Source organism: Takifugu flavidus, chromosome 3 (assembly GCF_003711565.1).
Source record: "Takifugu flavidus isolate HTHZ2018 chromosome 3, ASM371156v2, whole genome shotgun sequence".
Lineage (NCBI taxonomy): Eukaryota > Metazoa > Chordata > Actinopteri > Tetraodontiformes > Tetraodontidae > Takifugu > Takifugu flavidus.
Genome location: NC_079522.1, coordinates 973,680 through 991,588, shown reverse-complemented (window position 1 = coordinate 991,588; position 17,909 = coordinate 973,680). Strand labels below are relative to the sequence as shown.

Here is a 17,909-nt window from a genome sequence, read left to right as displayed (position 1 = left end):
TCCTGTTAGCTGTTAGCCTCGTGTTCGCGGGTCGACTGAGGTGCAGAATAACATGGGCGAGTCTTTGAGGTGCTTATTATCAATGCTACATATTAGCATGCTGCGGCCACTGTCCAGGGCGCTCGCCAAAGGCTAAAGATCAGAGGTCAGGGGGGAGGTCGGCCAGCCAGATGGACCGTTCGTGCGTTGTTTCGGAAGAATATCGGCAGTTTCTTCTCCGAGTTTCTTCATTCCCCCCAAAGTCCTCACAGCTACAGGACCCCCCCCCCCCCCCCGCCCCAGATGTCGGACTGGTTTCACACTCCAGCGACCGGAATACCGCAGATTCTCCCCGTCGTGCCACACGTTCTCGAGCGCTCTGCTCCGTTTCCCATTTCCCCCCCTCTGTTTACTCTGCTATCTGCTATCACCCCCCCACCATCCTCACCCTTTCACCTCATTCTCTTCCTGGCTCCATCTCACGCACGATTCCAGGGTAAACAACGCTAATTCTACGAGGAAAACATCGGATCTGAACCTGGGGCGATCCGGAGGTAGCTAGTGCTAAAACGAACAAAGATTTATCATACCCGGTCCTCCTAAATCTCTCCTAAATCTTAGGAGTACCTCTTTGGTAAGCTAAGCTAATGGCGAATAAACATTTCCGAGGAATATTTGGGAGCAGCTACCACTGTTTGACATGCTAGCTGACGCTGCTGTCCAATACTGTCCATGGGGTCATGTAGCAAAGCCTTGTTAGCAAAGAAGTGATGGCAAATGGAGCCCAGAACATGTCCAGCTAACCGTGTTCATCATGCACCACTGGACAGCACCACACACACACACACACACACACACACACACACACACACACACACACACATACACACACACACACCACACACACACACACACACACACACAGAGTTGGGGTCAGGGTGTGAGTCATGGAATGGCCCCTGAGAGTTCCTCCCTCCTCTTTTTGTACGAACGAGCGGCCGTTTCCGTCTGTCTCTCATCAGCGTCGGTCATCCCCCGGACCCCCGGGTACGCTAACGCTAGTCATCCTTCGCTGCGGCTGGGACGTATTTTTTCCCAGCGACGGTCTTCAAAGAGTGTTTGTATCACACGGAGTCCTTGAGAGCAGAGTCGGTTGCTTAGAGACAGCGAAAAACACTCGATCTGTTATTCATTCCTCCGAACGGAATCTTTACGAAGATCCTTCCGTGTTCATAAATGACTCCCCGGCAGTACGTGGGCATGATTGGCTAAATGAGTAAACAAGAGCCAATTAAACCACCCTCCCATCCAAAGTAATCAGCCTTTAATGCTTCGACTCGCATGCTAATGCAACCTTCAGGTGTCTTTACCGCCACGCTAGCGGCTAATTTACCACTGAGCCCGTCTGTCGTCCTTTTTTCCGTTGACTGTTTCGGCAGCTCGGCCACATTTACCTTGCAGCCGAGCAGCTTCCTGTGAGGAGGGGGGGGGGGGGGGGTTTAATCAGGGCCTCTATCTTCTGGCCCTCTTTGGGGATTCACTTCATTAGCCCTCGGCTACCTCCGCCACAGGACGGCGGGCAGCCTCCCAGAGTGCCTTGCTGCGTGGCCTTTTCAATAATGTAGTTGGGGAGACAAAACAAGAGCGGAAACCATTTCCTGGCACCGCTGGAGCCCCCTCTGTGACATTTACCCCGAGCAGGGCCCCTTTGATGTGTGTGCGCTGCTTTGTTGGCCCTCTGCCACACTAATGATGCCCCCCCCCCTCGCGCGCTGCAGCCCTGGTGGTGAGACGGAGAACAGCCGGGAACGCCGCGGCGGCAGGAGCCTGGAGGGAAAAGGTCCCGGCCATCCTTCGGTTCCGACGCCGACCGCTTTGTGCTTGGCTAATCCCGCGGGCCCACGACCGCACCTCCCGCGGGGCTGCAGTTGGTGGCCCCCGCACCCCAACGCCCCCCCGGACACATCTGTCAGTGCCCCTCGGGGGCTCGGGGAGCCGTCGAATGTCAAACAGCAGGAGCGTGAGGGTTTAAAGGACATCTTTAAAAAGGACCCGCTTCTGACGCCATTAGCAACGTGGCGCTAGTCAGTTTTAAAGGTAACATCTGCAACAGCCTCGTACGACACATGAAGAATCATTCACGTTAAGAAAACACTTGATACCTGATGGAACATGAGGTCGTTTGTTGATCACAAATGGCTAAATGTAGACTTTGACCTTGATTGTCCGGTCATTTCACACCATTACCGATAGCAAACATTAGCCACGTAGCGCTCATGGAGAAAAGTTTCTGTTTTTGTCCGCTAAAATTAACATCTTTGTGCCTCTAAAGCTGATTGATCGGATTCTTCAGCCTAATTCTGCCACCTTGTGGCTAAAACAAGGCACCGCAGCCGTCGGGCTTCCCAACCGGCAGATTCCTGGATCCCGGGCCTGCTGGTGGTTCTGCCTCCTGTCTGGAGGCTTCTGGCTGACGCAGCAGCAGCTCCCCGGCCAGGTCCGGCCTGCCCATCCTGGCCAGACAACGGGCCAGCTGGGAGGTTTTGGGTCGCCGGGACGCAGCTGTAAGGCCCCTCCGCCACATGGCCAGGACGTGGAAGGCCTGGGCGGACGGACTCTCCCCGGCCCGGAGCTTCACCAGCTGGGCGGCGCTGCGGCAGAGGCGTAAGGACGGGACCAGCCGGGCCACCTCTTCTTCCGAGAGCTCCGCAGAGAGACGAAGAAGAAGAGAGTCGGGGAGGGAGTCTGGTGGCAGAGGAGGAGGTGAGGGAGGCGGGTTCAGCGTGATCGGAATGATGTCGGGTTCTCTGCCTACCTGGCTCGTCGCAGGACTTCACCCGGGCGGCGTTCTGGCGGCGGACCGCTCGCGGCCTCTAACAGAACAGGAAGGTGTCAGAATCATCTTTGAAAGTCACAGCTTTGACGCGAAAGCCCGACTTTGTCCGCACCTTCGGTAAAGTCAGGGACAGTTTGCAGACGGGACGGTCCAGCTGCTCCCGGTCCGCCCGCTCCCGGGTCACCTTATAGAAGCTGGCGGTGCCCTTGTAGTGAGGCGAGCTGTAGTTCCCGTATGGATCCACGTGGGTGAGGCGCAGCAGGACCCGGCTGTGCAGCTGGGCGTGGAAGGTGAGCCGCTGGTGCGACTGGTCGCCCGCGGCGGCGACGTTGCCGCCGAATCGCAGGACGAGCTGGTCTCCTTCGCACATGGAGAGCTGGGACGAGGCCTCCGGGAGGCCGGCGTAGCCTTGGGCTCGCAGTTTGCTCAGCTCCCAGCTCAGGTCCCTGCTGGGCAGCGCCGCCACCAGGACGGCGTCGGGCTCCTCCGGCCGCCGCTGCAGGACGAGGGTGACGGCGTGGCTGCGGACGGACTCCTCCAGCTCCTCTGCCAGGGAGGAGAGGTCGCTGGGCTGCAGGGGCGAGCGGAGGCGCAGCACCAGCAGCCTGCAACGAGATTTAGTGCAACCGAAGGAAGAAGGAGCCCGTTATCGCCCTGAACACCCATTAAAAATGCTGTTATTACACCGTTATCAGCCCAGGAAAAGGCTGTTAGATAAGGGAATTCAACTAAAATAAGGAGGAGAGCTTTGGATCCTAACGCGTGCTTCTCTATTCAGGCCGCAGGAAAAGCTAAAGCTCGGAATTTAAAGCATTTAAACCCCCCTTATCCATACGGCCATTCCCAAATCCCTCACATGAAGGGAGGCTCGCTATAGACCAGCTAGCTGTAGCGCTCTGCTGCTCATGTCGATGCGTCGGTGAGTGCTTTTTATGACGATCTTAAATAAACGGCCACCTAGTGGCCAATTCCGATATCCGATAATGCTGAAAATCTCTCTGGTTCTATGAAACAAAGGGACTTATTGTTATGATTTGTGCTACATTCTGTGTCGTTTGGACTTCAGCTAGCGTTGCAGCAACTAAAGCTGTGATATTTTGCGTAAATAAGCCCCCGTCTGTCGTCCTCAGAGCCACGCCCACTCCTGCCTGCTAGCAGAGCTCGTTTCAGCCTCGGCTAATGTGGCTTCGTTCTGTGGTTGGGGGCTCAGTCCTCCCCCTCCTGTGTGCGGCAGGAGAACTCTTGATCGCGGCCACGACCCTGGACGTGGTCATCATGTCGGCCCGGCGCCGCGCTGGTGTCGAGCGGCTGCTGAAGGCGGCGGCCGGGCTCGTGGGCCTCCGGTCGCGGCTGCTGCACCCGGACGTGAGGCGCCTGTTTCTATTCCCTGAAGGTTCGGAAGCTGTTTCTGCATCGACTCAGGTCGTCTGTGTCTCGGAGGCTAACTCCGCTGTGGAAAGACGACGGAGGCGACTTTACTTCACCCACAGGTAGTTTAGCGGCAGGCGTCACTTCCTGTTCGGCTTCTTCCGCACCGCTGATCTTTTGTGTTAGCTTTGCTAGCCTGCTGTGGATGACTCAGACCGCCGGGGTCGACGGCGTCTGGGGTTTTTCGTCATCCACCGAGGTGCTAACAAGGCTAAAATCAGGTTCCACCAACAGCGTCGCTGCAAGAAGGTTCGTTATTTTATTAAATATATATTTTTCGGTCATCTGTGGCCGCTGACGGTTTTCTCCGCCGGACTCAGGCGAGGGGTCCGCTATGTCCTCCTGTCCGTCAGGAGGGATCGACCCATTTTGACGCTGTACGCGGGAGACCGTGGCGGCGTGTTGAGATGGTACAGTCCTGCTGATCAGCTGCGGTGGCTGAGGGAGTTCGGCCGCAAGGCTCAGGCTCGGGGAGACGTGGTGAGAGGGGGGTTTGTTCCAAGAGCCGGATCCTGGCACAGCTCCTTTGAGCCTTCGGTTTTTTTCAGGTGTTCCTGTTGCTGGCTGGACGGACCAGACCTCTTGGAGCCAAAACTGCCCCGCAGGAGGGAGGGAGCGCGACCCTGTTTGTCTCTACGTTGATCCTGGTCTTTTTGTGGACATTCCGGCCTTTCCTGGCTCTCTGTGCTGCGCTCTGCTTTGGCTGGATGGTCGGAAAACCGACCCACAGAGTCCTGCAGAGGCCTCCTCCACGTTAGCGTCACAGTTAAAACCATTCGTATGTTAACAGAAGTTATGTTTAAAACCTGTCAAAGATTTCCATCAGGTCAAAGGTCACCAAGCCTTTTTGCAGGTTCCTGACGGCCACCTGGTCCAGGAGGCTCCACTGTTTGTCCCTCCAACCCATAACGACCAGCAACTCCTCGGAAATCCCCTGAGACTTCACGGAGGAAGCCAAGGTCCTGACGGTCACATAAAGCAAAAGTCGTGCAAAGTTAGAGCAGGAAAAGTTGGCGAAAAGGTTCGTTTTATTTCAAAAGTAAAGTTGGTGACATCTTGTGGTCAGAGTCCAAATTGTGACTCTTTTGTGTTTGTGTATAAATAAAAGTGCGGTCTCTTCACAAAACTGTGGTTTATAAGAAAAAAATCTCAAAAGAGACGAGCCGACAAAAGCCGCTAGCAGCAGTGATCGTTAGTTACCGTGTTAACCTGCTAAATTACGCTGCTAATAACAACAAACATAATTAGCACCCTCGGCTACTTTTGACTCGCCTCCCCTGGGATGCGGATTTGTCCTCCTGAGTTTGGTCTTTTCTTGATTCCTCGTGTCTCCCTCCGTGGTTCTTCTGAGGATTTGGGGGGCAGGGAAGGGTCAGGGTTAGGGGTCTTCTCAGGGGCTGAGTGGACGGGTGGGTGAGGTAGAGAACCGGACTGGTGGAGACCACCGAATGGTAGGCGTCCGTCCTGGACTTGGCAGCAGACAGCAGGGTCGTGTCCAACGGCTGGATCTGAGGCGTTGGAGAGGAGATTGTGAGCGGCACTCACCTTTATTGACCTTCCTGGACCAGCCAACCTCCAAATGAGGTGAGCTAAGCTGTATTCCTACCATGGTTTGAGCGATCACTGGAGTCGCAAAGCATCCTGGGAGGTAGTTCAGACAGATCCGCGGGTCCATGTTCAGCTTGAGTGACAGGCCCTTCGTAGGAACTGTATAGTTTTCCCTTTTCAGACAGGAAACAACGGCGAACAGGCCCAGGCGGTACACTCGCACCTCGGCAAACGAGCCCTGGTGAGGACAAATCACATGGCCGGACGCTCCCGACCCGTTAAAACAACCCGCTGGTTTTAGCCCACAAATCCAAACCCATGGCAGAACCTTACCCACTGTCCCCCGTATGTTCCCTCGGTTGCTAGCGGCGTCACGTAGCTCCTCCCCCCCACCTCGTCCACTATCTTCACCGACACGTCCCGGTAGCTGCCCCGGTAGCTCCCGCAGAAGGGCACCACCACGGTCACAGGGAAAGGGAGGCGCGCACCGTCCCGGACCTGGATTCGAACCACTCTGCTCACCAGCTCTTCAGAACCGTGCACCATCAGGCAGCTGAGGGCGTCGGCCACCTCGCACCGCAGGGCGCCGGCCAGCCCGGGGGGCCCTCTGACGAAGCACACATCTGGAACACCTGAACAACCCAGCCTGGAATTCAGAAGCAGGTTTACAGAGCTGAACCTTTTAGGGAACCTGGTCTGGTTGTGGAGCACTCACCCCACTATCAGGTCTCCATCTTCTCCCTGGTTGTCCTGAAGAACAACATCTGTGTGGGTGTTGTCCTCCACTGGCTCCGCCCCTTTCTCTTCCAGTCTGCTGCTGGAATCTGCTGCTGGTTGAGCGTCCAGTGGACCTGACATCCCATTAGAGTCCGGTCCAAGGTGGACGTGTTCACTCAGGTGGTCCTGGTGCTGCTCTGGTGACGCGGCGTCTCTGGGCTCCTCCTTGTGGAACTGAAGGATTTCCTCGTTGAGCTTTGCCACGATCCTGGCCAGCGTGTCCGTAAGGTTCTGGACGTTGTCCTCCACGCTGAGAAGAATTTGGACCAAGGTGTCGTGACGTTCTCTACCTGAAAAACGCGATATGGGACTAAACTTTAACAACTTGTGACGCGACGTCACTTTTTATTGCCCGGAACGGACCGGAATCACCTGTGAGGACGGGCTGATGACCGCTGCCCCCTGGTGGAGGCGTGGCCAGGACGCAGACACATTCCCGGAGGGCTTCTCTCCAGGACGTAGCTCGGGCTGAATGGGAGATGCCGACCCCCCTCAGTGAATGCAGCAGGTTCCTGATGCGCTCCTCTTCATCACCCTTCCCTCCAGAATCAGAGTCAGAATCAGAGTACTTTATTGACCCCTTTAGGGGGCGTCCATCAGGGACATTAGCATCTCCAAAAAAACCACCGCCGCCGTCCCCTGCTCCTCCTCCTCCTCCCTCCTCTCCGGCCGGGCATCCTCCCTCTGCCGCCACTTCCTGGCGACGATCTCTGAGGCTTCGGAGAGCTTTCAGCCCTCGAACCGCCTCCACCAACCTCCCGAGGAGAGCTTCCTCCTGACGGGCGTCCTTGGGAAATTCCTCTTCCTCCATATGGCTGCAGACCCTACGACATGTTAATAATGAACCTTCTGTCCCTTTAGGTCCTCTCAAATCCGCAGCCCTCCCTGGCGTGCCTCCTTTTATATTTGAAGCCCCCCCCCCCCTCCCTCTAGTTCCCCATGTCCTTGGCATCGACTGCTGCTGGGTAGTGGAGCGCTTCTTTCAGTTTAAGAGCCAATTCTGTATTTAAACGGTTGCCAGCAGTAAAACGCGTTGCCAAGGTGAACCCAGGAGACACGATGGGAATTGGACAAAAGAAAAGCCTCCGGGAGGCCACTGTTGTTGCCACCGTTGTTCTGTCGTTCCCTTTAAACCTGAAAGATGTCGGCTTTTTCAAAAAGGTGCAGGAAAAGCAAAAACCTTTAACCACAGCGGGGACGTGGCGGAGGGTCCGGTTACACGTTTTCTCCTCGCAAAGGCGGTTGTGCAAACTAAGATATGACGTATAAAAAAAGGCTTTTTAAATCTGTGCTGCGCCTGAAAGTTTCATGTCTTTCAAACAGTCTCATCGCTGTTGCCTCGAGGCAAAAAAAGAGCGCAGCGCTCTGTCGCCATCGCGTGGCCAGTTTGGGTCATTACACGCTCGTGAAACTCCTTAAAAAAACATTTTATTCGAAACAAAGTCGAATAAGTGCCGGTGTCTGGTAAAGTTACCCCTGCTGATTGACCCAAAAGAGCTGAAACTATTTCCTTTGATTTCATTTTATTGCTATAATTTACTGTTCCTCAAAACTACTCAAAAATCCGATCCTGAAAGTTGGACACTTGCCTCATTACGTGTCTGATGGACTCTGCCTACATTCCTGCCAGTGCTGAATGTGCAGCCCGAGGCCTCGGGATCAAGCTGGGACACGCATGCCCTCCCGGAAAACCTTGCAAACACCTCCACGTTTGTTATATCACGTCCGAGGCCACGTCGTGGTTGAATCAGTTTCAGCGAAGGCCACAGGAGTTCAAAGTGAATTTCGGCCTTGTTAAGACCACGACAGGATAAGTTAAGAAAATAAACAAGCTAGCTAACAGAAAGTGAGCAAAACTGTGGTTTAGGAGTGTTGCATAATTACTCAGCTGGAATTCCACTGCTGTCACGCTAACGGGATTTTAGCGAACCTCAAACCTTCAAAGTTCTAGTTATCATTGAAAGAAAAGTCTCCAAATGTCCACAGATGTGGACATGAATGTGATTTTGCTCACTCAGCGGGAGGATATTTAAGTAAAAGATGACCCGGGTCCCCCCAGAGGCAGCTGGACTGTTGCTCTCAGTAGCCTGGGATGGACAAGCTCGGTCAAACCTTGAATATTGATCAAAATCAAACTTTTTTGGGAGCTATACTGAAGCTAAAGTGTCTCCTAAACATGCTAAACATATCACGACAACGGTCAGAAAGGGTTTTAAATGAGGGCATGCAAGATGAAAGGTGCGACAGGCGCGAGCGTGACCCCCGCCCAGGTGGGCGTGGCCGAGCGCCTCGCGGAGAGTGAAAACGAAAAGGGTGACGGAAAGAGGCGCGCGGGCGACGGCAGGATGTGAAGGGACTGCGTGATGACAGCGTGGACCCGGTGTTCCGGATGGGGTCCTGAAGGAGCAGAAGAAGAACCACAACGACGCGCGCGCGCTGACGTCAGCGCAGCAGAACTTCGCCGGTAGAGACACGAGACTCAAGTAAGGCGCTTTGTCCTTTTTAATTGATTTAAAAATGCGTCAGAGCTGCACGCGGCGCGGGTGGGTGGGACAGGAGGAGGGCGACGCCCGTTTCTAGACCCTCACGCGCCCGCTGACCTCACGCCGATGTAAACATGTCGCACGTGCAGCGAAAGCACGGCCACGACCGAAAGAAGCGCGTCGCGCGAGCAAAAGCCGAATTTAACAGCAACGTTGTGTTGAACTCAGCAGCGAACAGGAAGATGACGTCCGATGGACTTCGAACGAGGCATAAAAACGCACGCGCGTGCGGGCGCGCGCACTCCCAAAGCCGTACCTGTCATGTTTGAGGAGGCGCATTTCTCATTCACTTCTGTTTAGGAAGCAGCACCCCCCCCCCCCCCCCTTCGTGGTTTGAACCTGTGGTGTTGTGAAAGCGCGCGCTCCCCTGCCACAACAGTCACCTTTGTTCATTGTTGGTATGAGGTCACACCTTCCCTGGTGGGTGTCAAACCCGTGCGCGCCTGACTGCAGGTCCCTGCACGCTGGTGCTGGTGCTACCGGGCACTCCCCCCCCCCCCCCCCCAGGTCCCTGAGGAGAGCGCACGAGGGAGGTGGTGGTGCAAGCAGACCTGTGCGAGCCGCAGCGCTGGTGAAAAGCAGAAGTAACTCTAAACACCCCCGGAGTTGCACAGGTTGAGCGGTGAGGTCAGCGCCTGTGGCAGGCGGCTCTTCCTCTGACATGATGCGAACGCGTCAGGAAGCTGGGCGTTTATATATAGCCGTCGCTGCGGAGGCTCGGCGTGTTGCCCGGCAACCTGCGTGATCTTGGGCTCCACGCCGGTAAGTGTTGAAAGACGACTTTAGTTTGGATTTTGGATTGAGATCTCGCCGCGGAAGCTGACCCCTGGGTCGCGCTAGCGTCCTGTTGCCCCACAGCTGCTGCGCTTCCTGCTGTCTTAGCCTGGAGGTGTTGCAAATTTAAAGTTGGCAGTTGTCGAGGGCAACCAAACGGACCTGAAACCGCCCCCCCCAAAAAACTCACGTCTGTTCTGTCACTTGTGGGCAGAAGCTTCTCTTAAGCTAAGCTAATGCTTTCAGGTTGCGGTTAATTTCAGATGAGGCACGTAGTTCGTTTGTATTTTTGCAGTGGATTTACGTTGGAAATGTTAGCACGCCCGCTAACAGACCTCGTCATTTTGTAGAACTATAAAAACCGCGATGTTCCTATGAAAAACCACCTGACTTAGCGCTTCCAGTTGCTAAAAAATGCTGCTAAAGTCGTCTCGATGCTACTCTGTTGTGTTTGTTTACAGTTGAGCCGGACAACTCTGTGTTTCCAGCGTTCTTCCTGATGTTCCAGAGGTGAGACTCATGTTGGAGCCTGGCGAGTCCATCCAGGAGGTTGTGGAGTGGCTGCTCACCCTCCGCCTGTCCCAGTACACCTCGGCCTTCCTGGGGGCGGGGTACAGAACCCTGGAAGACTGCAGGGAGCTCACAGAGGAACGCCTCCTGGAGCTGAAGATCCTGCCCACGGGCCATCGGCGGCGACTCCTCCGCAGCTTGGAAGCGCTCGGGGTGAAGCAGCTGAGCGGAGGGGAGGGGGAGGGGGAGGAGGAGGAGGAGGACGAAGAGGCGGGGGACAGGAGGCCCGTTCCCTACCCGAGGAACATCTTCCTGAAGGACAAGAAGAGGGGGCTGTCGTATCAACACCCTCCGCTGAAGGAGAGCAAAGATCAGGAGAAGAGCCACTCGTTGCCTCCTGGGTCGGGACTCGTGAGGGCTGAAGTCGCCCCCCAGGCCGGATGTGTCCGCCCCCCACAACCAGCTCCACGCAAACCAGAAAATATCCAGATCTGGTATGAACCTCCCAGCATCCCGCCGTCGGTGTCCTCCTCCAGCAGCGGGTCCCCCACCTCCTCGGACTGGGACCTTTCCCCAGGAGACCCCCCCAAGTCCAGCTCGGACTCATCAGCTGCCGCTAACGACACGGGCGGCTTCGCCGGCGAGATGGTGGAAAACGCCATTTACGAGGCGCGGCCCCGGTCGGCGGCTGCCGCAGGTCCGCGGCCGACGCGCTCGTATCGCCTGAGGCACCGACCCGTCCCCAGTATCCCCAGTGCGACCACGCCGCTGCTCCAGGACCGGTAGGCCCACTATCCTGTGTCAGTCACATGACTCCACAGCAGCTAATTAGCTTTGCTAACCATATCAGTGCCAGGGCAACGTCGCCGACGCTTCCCAGCGTTTAACGGCGTGGGAACGGTATCGGCTAGCATTAGCCATAGCAAGAAGAAGTCGCGCTCCAGAGTCTGTGATGGAAACTAATAATGCTAAAACGGTTGTTCTTCTGATTTAAAAGCAGAACAGGAACAACAACCGAAGCTTTAAGTTTCTTCAGAAAGGTTATCGAGATTAAAAAAAACCAAAACGCAGTTTCTATTCTCGCGTCACGAGAACCAGAAACGCGTAAATACGAGAACGTACGAGACCGGGTCGGCGGCCCCGCTTCCACGCAGGGTTCTACTCCAGATTCCGCCTCATTTCCCCTGACTTCCTGTCTGTGATTCCTCTTCCTCCTCAGGAGCGCGCTGCCAGTGCAAACAGCCACCGCCGAGCACCTCGCCGGTTCTGAAGCTCCCGCTGGTGCAAATGGCGCTCAGAAAGGTACGAAGTCTCTCCGCCATGAATATTTCATCCGGCGTTGGATTAGAAGAGCTCTGCGGAGGATCGGAGGCGGATCGGAGGAGGGGGGGACGCTCCCTCACATCTTTTAGTTGTTTAAGTTTGCTAGCGACAGGCGGGTTCCCCGCTCCAGATGCGTCCTCCGAGGATTCCGCCGGTTCCTCGGCGATGGCGTCCGCGTCGACGCGCCACGTTGCGACACGTTTCCCCCGCAGCCTCGCCTTCTTCCCGCCTCGCTCCGCGTACCTGCTCCGCCGCGGTCTCTGGGTAGGCCTTGTTTTTCCCGACTTTCACACGAGGCGGCGAGACCAGAGAGGCAGGCGAGCGACTTGAGAGGAAGGAAGGGTAGAAGGATGCGAAGGAGCGCCGAGACGGTCCCCGAACGGGGAGGCGGGGAGACGGGGAGCGAGCGAGACGTCCCTCCACAACCCGCCGATATTTCCCCAACAATATTTGAAGAGTTTTCCCCAAGACAGTCGGGACAAACTTCTTTCTTATTTTCCCACTCAAAGCTTCCGGAATTTCAACACCTTATTTTTAGAAGCTTCGCGGCTAACACCCTTAGCATCCCACAAGTCGACGTTTATTTATTTATTTATTTTAATTTTTGGCGGGATTCGTGTGAAACGAGGTGTAACGCGCGACAGAAAAGTCGCGCGACAGTTTCTGGCCTCGCGGTGTTAGTTTGTAAAACGCCGGATGCTAAAATGAGCTAAACAGCGTCTAAACACTGTCGGTGGAAGTATTGCTACAATCTGACGCACTTTGTGATTTTTAATAGTTAAATCACGAGGCTACGTGAGGCTAGCATGCTAATAAAATCCTCCAGTACGAGAATCTAGCCCCTCAAATGTTAGTTTAGCCTGTTAGCATGCTAGTTTTCCACTCCTTTTAAGGAAGAGCAACGGCCACAACAGATATTCAGCGTTCCACATGTCATTGATATTCCGACGGGGGTGTGCGGGACCGCCGCCGAGGACGCCAAACCCGACGCCAACGAAAAGCCGGATGCGCAAAAATCAATTCCCTCTGTAATGACGGCGCGGCGGCGGGTCAGGAGCAGATAAAGAAGCGGCGGCCTCTGCCTCTGTGGCCGCGGGAGGGAGAGAATCTGACAGGAACTGAGTACAGTAGCGTCCCGCGGCTCCTTGGAGAAACCCGGCAGTGGCCCGAAGGTCAGCTGATGGATGATGATTGATGGTTGCGATCAGTCCTCCGAGAGCGCTGCTGCAGTGGCGTGGACCGCTCTGACCTCTTCATGAAGCCCGGCGTGCGCCCTCCGTGTCCTTCAGTAATGGCTCTATTGTTTACTGTGCGTAGAGCTTCACATCTGGATCCCCGCGAGTCCGTTTGGCACTTCGATTTTCGGACCGAGCCCTCGCGAGGAGGCGGTTCCATTTGTCACGGTGACGGGCGGCGGCCCACGCAGGGTCACCGCGGGTCTCCGGACTAATGGCGTCCGGCCGATGTCGCTCTTCTTCTTTGTCTTTTGCTGCCAACGACCACCGACTGGACCTTGGCGCTGATTCAGCCTGTTCAAGGCAGAATGAGGATCAAGGTCCCAGCTGGCACTTCAGAGAGGGATTTTACTTTCCCTCGTTCTGCCGTGTTCAGACCCTCCCCTTTGTACTGACCAAAGCCTGAATGTCATCAAAGAACACTTTTGTTGTCTTTGTTCTTTTCAGCTCCTCTTCAAAGAACCTCGGCGCCGATTGTTCCCTACGGCGAGTTGTGCCTGTACAACAACCCCGACGGCGCTCTGGTAAGGTGGCCCTCTGGCACCGCTAGCGCTCGTGAAAAGTTCCCCACCAGAAGCCAATCCGTTGTGTAGCTAATGCTAACAGTCAGCCTGTTTACATCTTTAAACGTTACAGTTACAATATAAAAGCAACTAACAGGATAAAAAAAATAAAGAAATGCTGGATTTGCTTCAGGGGAATGGAAATGTCAGCTAGCAGCTAGCAGCTAAAGCAAACATGAATGGAGCGAACGTCTTCCGACTTCTTTCACCTCTGACGTGTGTTCATGTGTTCTGCAGGATCGAGGCGCTAAAGAAGTGTTCCACAAAGGTTTTAGGGACAAGTTAAAGAAGAAAAACAGGTATGCTAGCTACGTCCCAAGGCTATGCTGTAAATCAGAAATGTTTGAGGGTGAGTTTAGGACGGTAGCTCAACATTTGCTCTCTCAGATCTGTGACACTTTGGGAATCCCGCTGATTAGCTTTTCCCAGTGAACGCTGGATACGATCGATTCCACCTTCATGTCTGTATGCTAATGACGACCGCTAGCTCATCCCAGCATAAAAGCTGGAGCTGGGATGACGCCGTTCCGCTCGAGCCAGTTTGTTTTTGTAGCTTGTTAATGAACAAACAGTAGCTTGTTTGATTAAACGGTGCGGAAGCAAATACAAACATGAGGCGAGCGCGGGAGGAGGGGCGGAGCCACTGGGCCGCCAGTCATAAATATGCAATGAAACTCTCTGTTTTTGTTTTGATGATTAGCTTTTGGATCTTTGATGAGCGCAACTACTGGGTGGAATTCTGCTCTGCATTATCCTTGTAAATGGCGCCTTAGCATTTCTTGTCACCTTAGCAGATACAACAGTTTAGTCTCTTTAACCAGCTAATTAAGTCACCTTAGATTAGCATTGGGATGGGAAGAATTAGCAGAAACATCGTACAGAATGGCTTAGCTTGGAGGAATTAGCTTTGAATTTTTATCCTATCGCAGTTCCTTCTTATAAGCTAAGCTACGTGCGCACTTACAGCCCGAGCCACACGGGTGTCGCGTCATGCTCCCATAAAAGTATCAAATTTCACGTCCGATCCGCATTTCAACAGGGAAAAGGCCGCTAAGCCGAAAGAGTCCAAGGAAGATCCCACCCGAACTCCCGAAGACGAGTACTCGACCGTGACCGAGTGTGCCAGGATTCTGACCTCTGACGGTGCCCCCGGTGAGCCGGCCTCGTCTGGCCCCCCGCTGGGGTCTTTAGATATGGTGGAGTGTGAGCTGTACTCGCTGCCTACCGACGCCCTGGAGGACACCACCGCCGCGGCCATGCCCGATATCTCGCCGTATGCCTGCTTCTACGGCGCCGGGAAATCGCCGGTGCTGAAGGCGGGCTGGCTGGACAAGCTGTCCCCTCAAGGGTAGGTGACCCACAACACCCGCCCACCTCCAAACGGAGTTTATCTGGTTGATGTCGGGCGCCATCGGGCGCCATCAGCCGCTATCGTGCCATCCTCGCTCTCCTCAATATCCCGGCTGGAAAGCGCTCGTTTGCTTTGATTACGCTTAATGACAGCTGGTGACAAAACGAATCAATGCCGCACTTGATGAAATACGAGTCCCCATTCTGGGCGATCTTAGCTAAATTGCTCTCCATCTCCATGCGTCTTTATTTTTAGGCTTTAATGCGGCTTACTTGACTGGTGTCTGCCACGCCGAGCGAGCCAGACGGATTACATTTGCATTCATCATCGTCTTTCCCCCTTCGTTGCAGGAAGTGCGTGTTCCAGAGGAGGTGGGTGCGACTCGACGGCGAGAGCCTGGCGTACTACAACAATGAGAAGGTGAGAGCGGCAACTTTGAACTCCGCCGTTCCTTTTTCCACTTCCTCATTGTGGTTGCAGTCATTTTTAGCTCGCTGGCGTAGCATAAACGGAAACAACAAAAGTCACAGCAAGGACGGAGTGTTGTTACTCCACATGTGACGTTCCAGCCCAGCTGTACGCTAAAGAGTATTGATGTTGGCACGTTAGACGGGAAGGAAGCTGAGACCACTGTTCTGCCGTCCTCAGCATTCCATCCTCCTCCGACCGCGCTTCGTTCTCCCGCTGTGCGAGAGGTGGATCTGAAATTCAGCTCTCTCGTCACCTCATCAGTGAAATGTTAGCTGAAAAAATAAGACGGATGGTCGCTTGAAGCAAAACGGAACACTGTTGCTTTGATGTTCAGCACTTTAGCTTTGATGTACTTCCCCCACCCCCATTTCACGCTACATTTGCGTCTCTGTGTGGCGAGAATTCGCTGACATTTGAAAAATCAAGACATTACACATGGGCGTCAGCACAATATCATCTGATCAAAAACATTTGATGCTAAAAGGCTAGCTTTTGTTGGTAGCATTTTGGGCAGACTTAGCTTAATGTATATAAAGCACAATAAAAGCCTCAAAACGTAGCTGCCGTTACCATGGCAATCATTAACATTGAGAAAACGTGCTCAGATGTTAGCATCCTGTGTAAATGCTGATGGTGCCAGAATTAGAAGGTTCTACGCGTAAAAGAATTAGCACAACCTGTGTTTTTATTACTTTGAAGTGTTCTCACGGGGGTCTCGGGGGGCTTTGATCTGCCCGACATCACAGGCTCTACCTTTGTGTTCTCACTAATGACCATCGGCTGGAAACAACAGCACGTGCGCTCCTGACCCCGCCGCTGCTTCCCAAGGCTAGCTCATTTTCGCTGCAGCGGCGTTGCACAACATCCCAATCAATGATGTTGGACCCGTCTGACGCCGGCTCGTTAATCACTTACTAATTATAGCCCTCTGCGCCTCCTCTCCCTCGTCTTTTCCCCCCTTGTTTTGTCTTTCCGGCACATTTTATTGCTTTATTTATCAGGACGTGGCGGCGCGGGGATCGATGGGGAGAGGGGGTGGGTCAGCGCTCCTGGCACGGTCCATTTGGGCGAGCGCACGTGTGCGCCGAGGCCCCCGCGTGTCGCCCCGATAGGGGGTACAAGAAGAATTTATGGGCAGACACGATGCCTCTCAGAAACGCTGCATGTCACAGATTGAACTTGTCGTGGGGGGGGGGTTAGCTAAGCGTCTGGTTCTCTGCCTAGCAACGCACGTTCGTAGAGACCTGCACCCTCGCGCCGCTCTGCTCGGCTACCTGGGCGCCGGTCCCGTCCTCCTGAGTCCGGGGTTACGTTCCGAACCGTTCCGCGCGCTACCGAAAGATCCTCCTCTGTTCTCCAACTTCAAAGGCGTTCTTTTGTTTTCCACCCCTGGGACCTGCCAGCTCCAGACAGAAGTAATCGCACTTAATCACAGCCGCCGTCTGAGGGTCTTTGGCCGCGGTGACGCCATCGGCGGGGGGTGGCGGCGGTGGCGTGGGAGCGGAGGGGAATCGCTGGTCTCATTTTCTGCGCCCCCATCTGCCGTATCCATCATCCCTTTTCGCCCGATTTCATCAAGAGCGGGATTGATTCAGGTCCTGATTCGGTGTCTTTGTGTGCGCGAGCGGGCCAAAGCCTGGCTCCAGGGCACCGGTGGGGGGGGGGGGGGGCTGGGAGAGATAAAGGGTTCAGAAGAGTTGGAAGAGGGGCAAGGCTGAATCAGGGAGCAGAGGGAAGCTGTACTCACTCCCTTCTGAGTTTCCCAGGCCTGATCGTTAGCGCAGCGCTTCGGTAGTTCAGACATTTCTGACAGATTCTGGTCGTCACACTTGCGCTAGCTTCCCACTGACACCCTCACAGGTAGCCGTTAGCCAAAAGCACCAAAGAGAGTGTGAACCAGCGCTGAACGCCGTTCAGGAGTGGGTGAATTTTGGACGCGGAGCCTGCAGACACCTAAGCTAGCCCGAGTGGGCGGCTGCTCTGATGTGGCGTGTTGGAGCGTTCCGGGGGGGAGGATCATTATTCTGAAAAACTTGTTTGCTTCCTTTGAAAGATCAATGGAGAAAATGGGACGTTAATTTCAGCTGCAACGTTTGAGGGATATTTGAGAAACAACCTCCGCAGGTGCAGTTGTCCGCTGCAGCCAGCTGGTGTCCTCGTCCCTCCACTCATCCCCCGTCGCTACGGAGACGCTGCAGCATTCAGGAGTCGGCGTGGACGGCGGCGCTCTTCCCGCCCTCTCCACCTCGCGCTCTTCCCGCCCTCTCCACCTCGCGCTCTTCCTGCTCCACATGGGGCCTCCATCACTGCCGCTTTAGCTCCTTAATTGTTTAGTGAAGTTTACCAGCTTGTTTTTGGGTTTGTGTGTGTGAAGAGAGGCGGCTCAGTGTGGACGAGATGGATGGATAAAGGAATAAAGAGCGCAGGTTGATAGGGGGGGGGCAGAAATGAGGGGGGGGTGGTGGTGGTGGGGGGGCAGGTTTGGAGGACAGAGGCTGGTGTGTGAGAGACGGTTCGGCCTCATTGCATCCTTGGCAGCCCGTCCTCCTGAGATCATAAAGATTCAATGTT

General features: G+C 54.8%; 2 protein-coding genes across 3 annotated transcripts in view; one reads left to right on the top strand and one right to left on the bottom strand.

The window, feature by feature from the left end:
• Positions 1–2,138: 2,138 nt before the first annotated feature.
• On the bottom strand, positions 2,139–8,766 carry dthd1 (death domain containing 1). 2 transcript variants are annotated; one of them, XM_057027438.1, is made up of 9 exons: positions 6,932–8,766; positions 6,507–6,858; positions 6,125–6,437; positions 5,850–6,029; positions 5,516–5,751; positions 5,050–5,205; positions 2,928–3,420; positions 2,795–2,852; positions 2,139–2,724 (listed from the first exon to the last, which is right to left on the bottom strand). In XM_057027438.1, the coding sequence occupies exons 1-9, from the start codon at positions 7,518–7,520 to the stop codon at positions 2,354–2,356; spliced, it is 2,748 nt and encodes a 915-aa protein (XP_056883418.1). In that variant the 5' UTR covers positions 7,521–8,766; the 3' UTR covers positions 2,139–2,353. The 2 variants fall into 2 exon arrangements, with proteins under 2 accessions (XP_056883418.1, XP_056883419.1); XM_057027439.1 differs by having other exon boundaries at positions 6,941–8,766.
• A 93-nt stretch (positions 8,767–8,859) lies between these two features.
• arap2 (ArfGAP with RhoGAP domain, ankyrin repeat and PH domain 2) overlaps positions 8,860–17,909 on the top strand; it is a 59,066-nt gene continuing 50,016 nt past the window's right edge. The window contains 7 exon segments of the mRNA XM_057027436.1: positions 8,860–9,051; positions 10,347–11,177; positions 11,615–11,697; positions 13,401–13,477; positions 13,754–13,815; positions 14,556–14,864; positions 15,218–15,287. Coding sequence (XP_056883416.1) covers positions 10,405–11,177; positions 11,615–11,697; positions 13,401–13,477; positions 13,754–13,815; positions 14,556–14,864; positions 15,218–15,287 — 1,374 coding nt within the window. The 5' untranslated portion in view covers positions 8,860–9,051; positions 10,347–10,404.

Coding starts and splice junctions, on each gene's coding strand:
- dthd1 (XM_057027438.1), bottom strand. CDS start 7,520: ATGCCAAGGACATGGGGAACTAGAGGGAGGGGGGGGGGGGCTTCAAAT. Junction 3,421..5,049: donor CTGATGGAAATCTTTGACAG/GTTTTAAACATA, acceptor ATCTCGTTGCAG/GCTGCTGGTGCTGCGCCTCC. Junction 2,725..2,794: donor GAAGTCCTGCGACGAGCCAG/GTAGGCAGAGAA, acceptor CTCTGCCACCAG/ACTCCCTCCCCGACTCTCTT.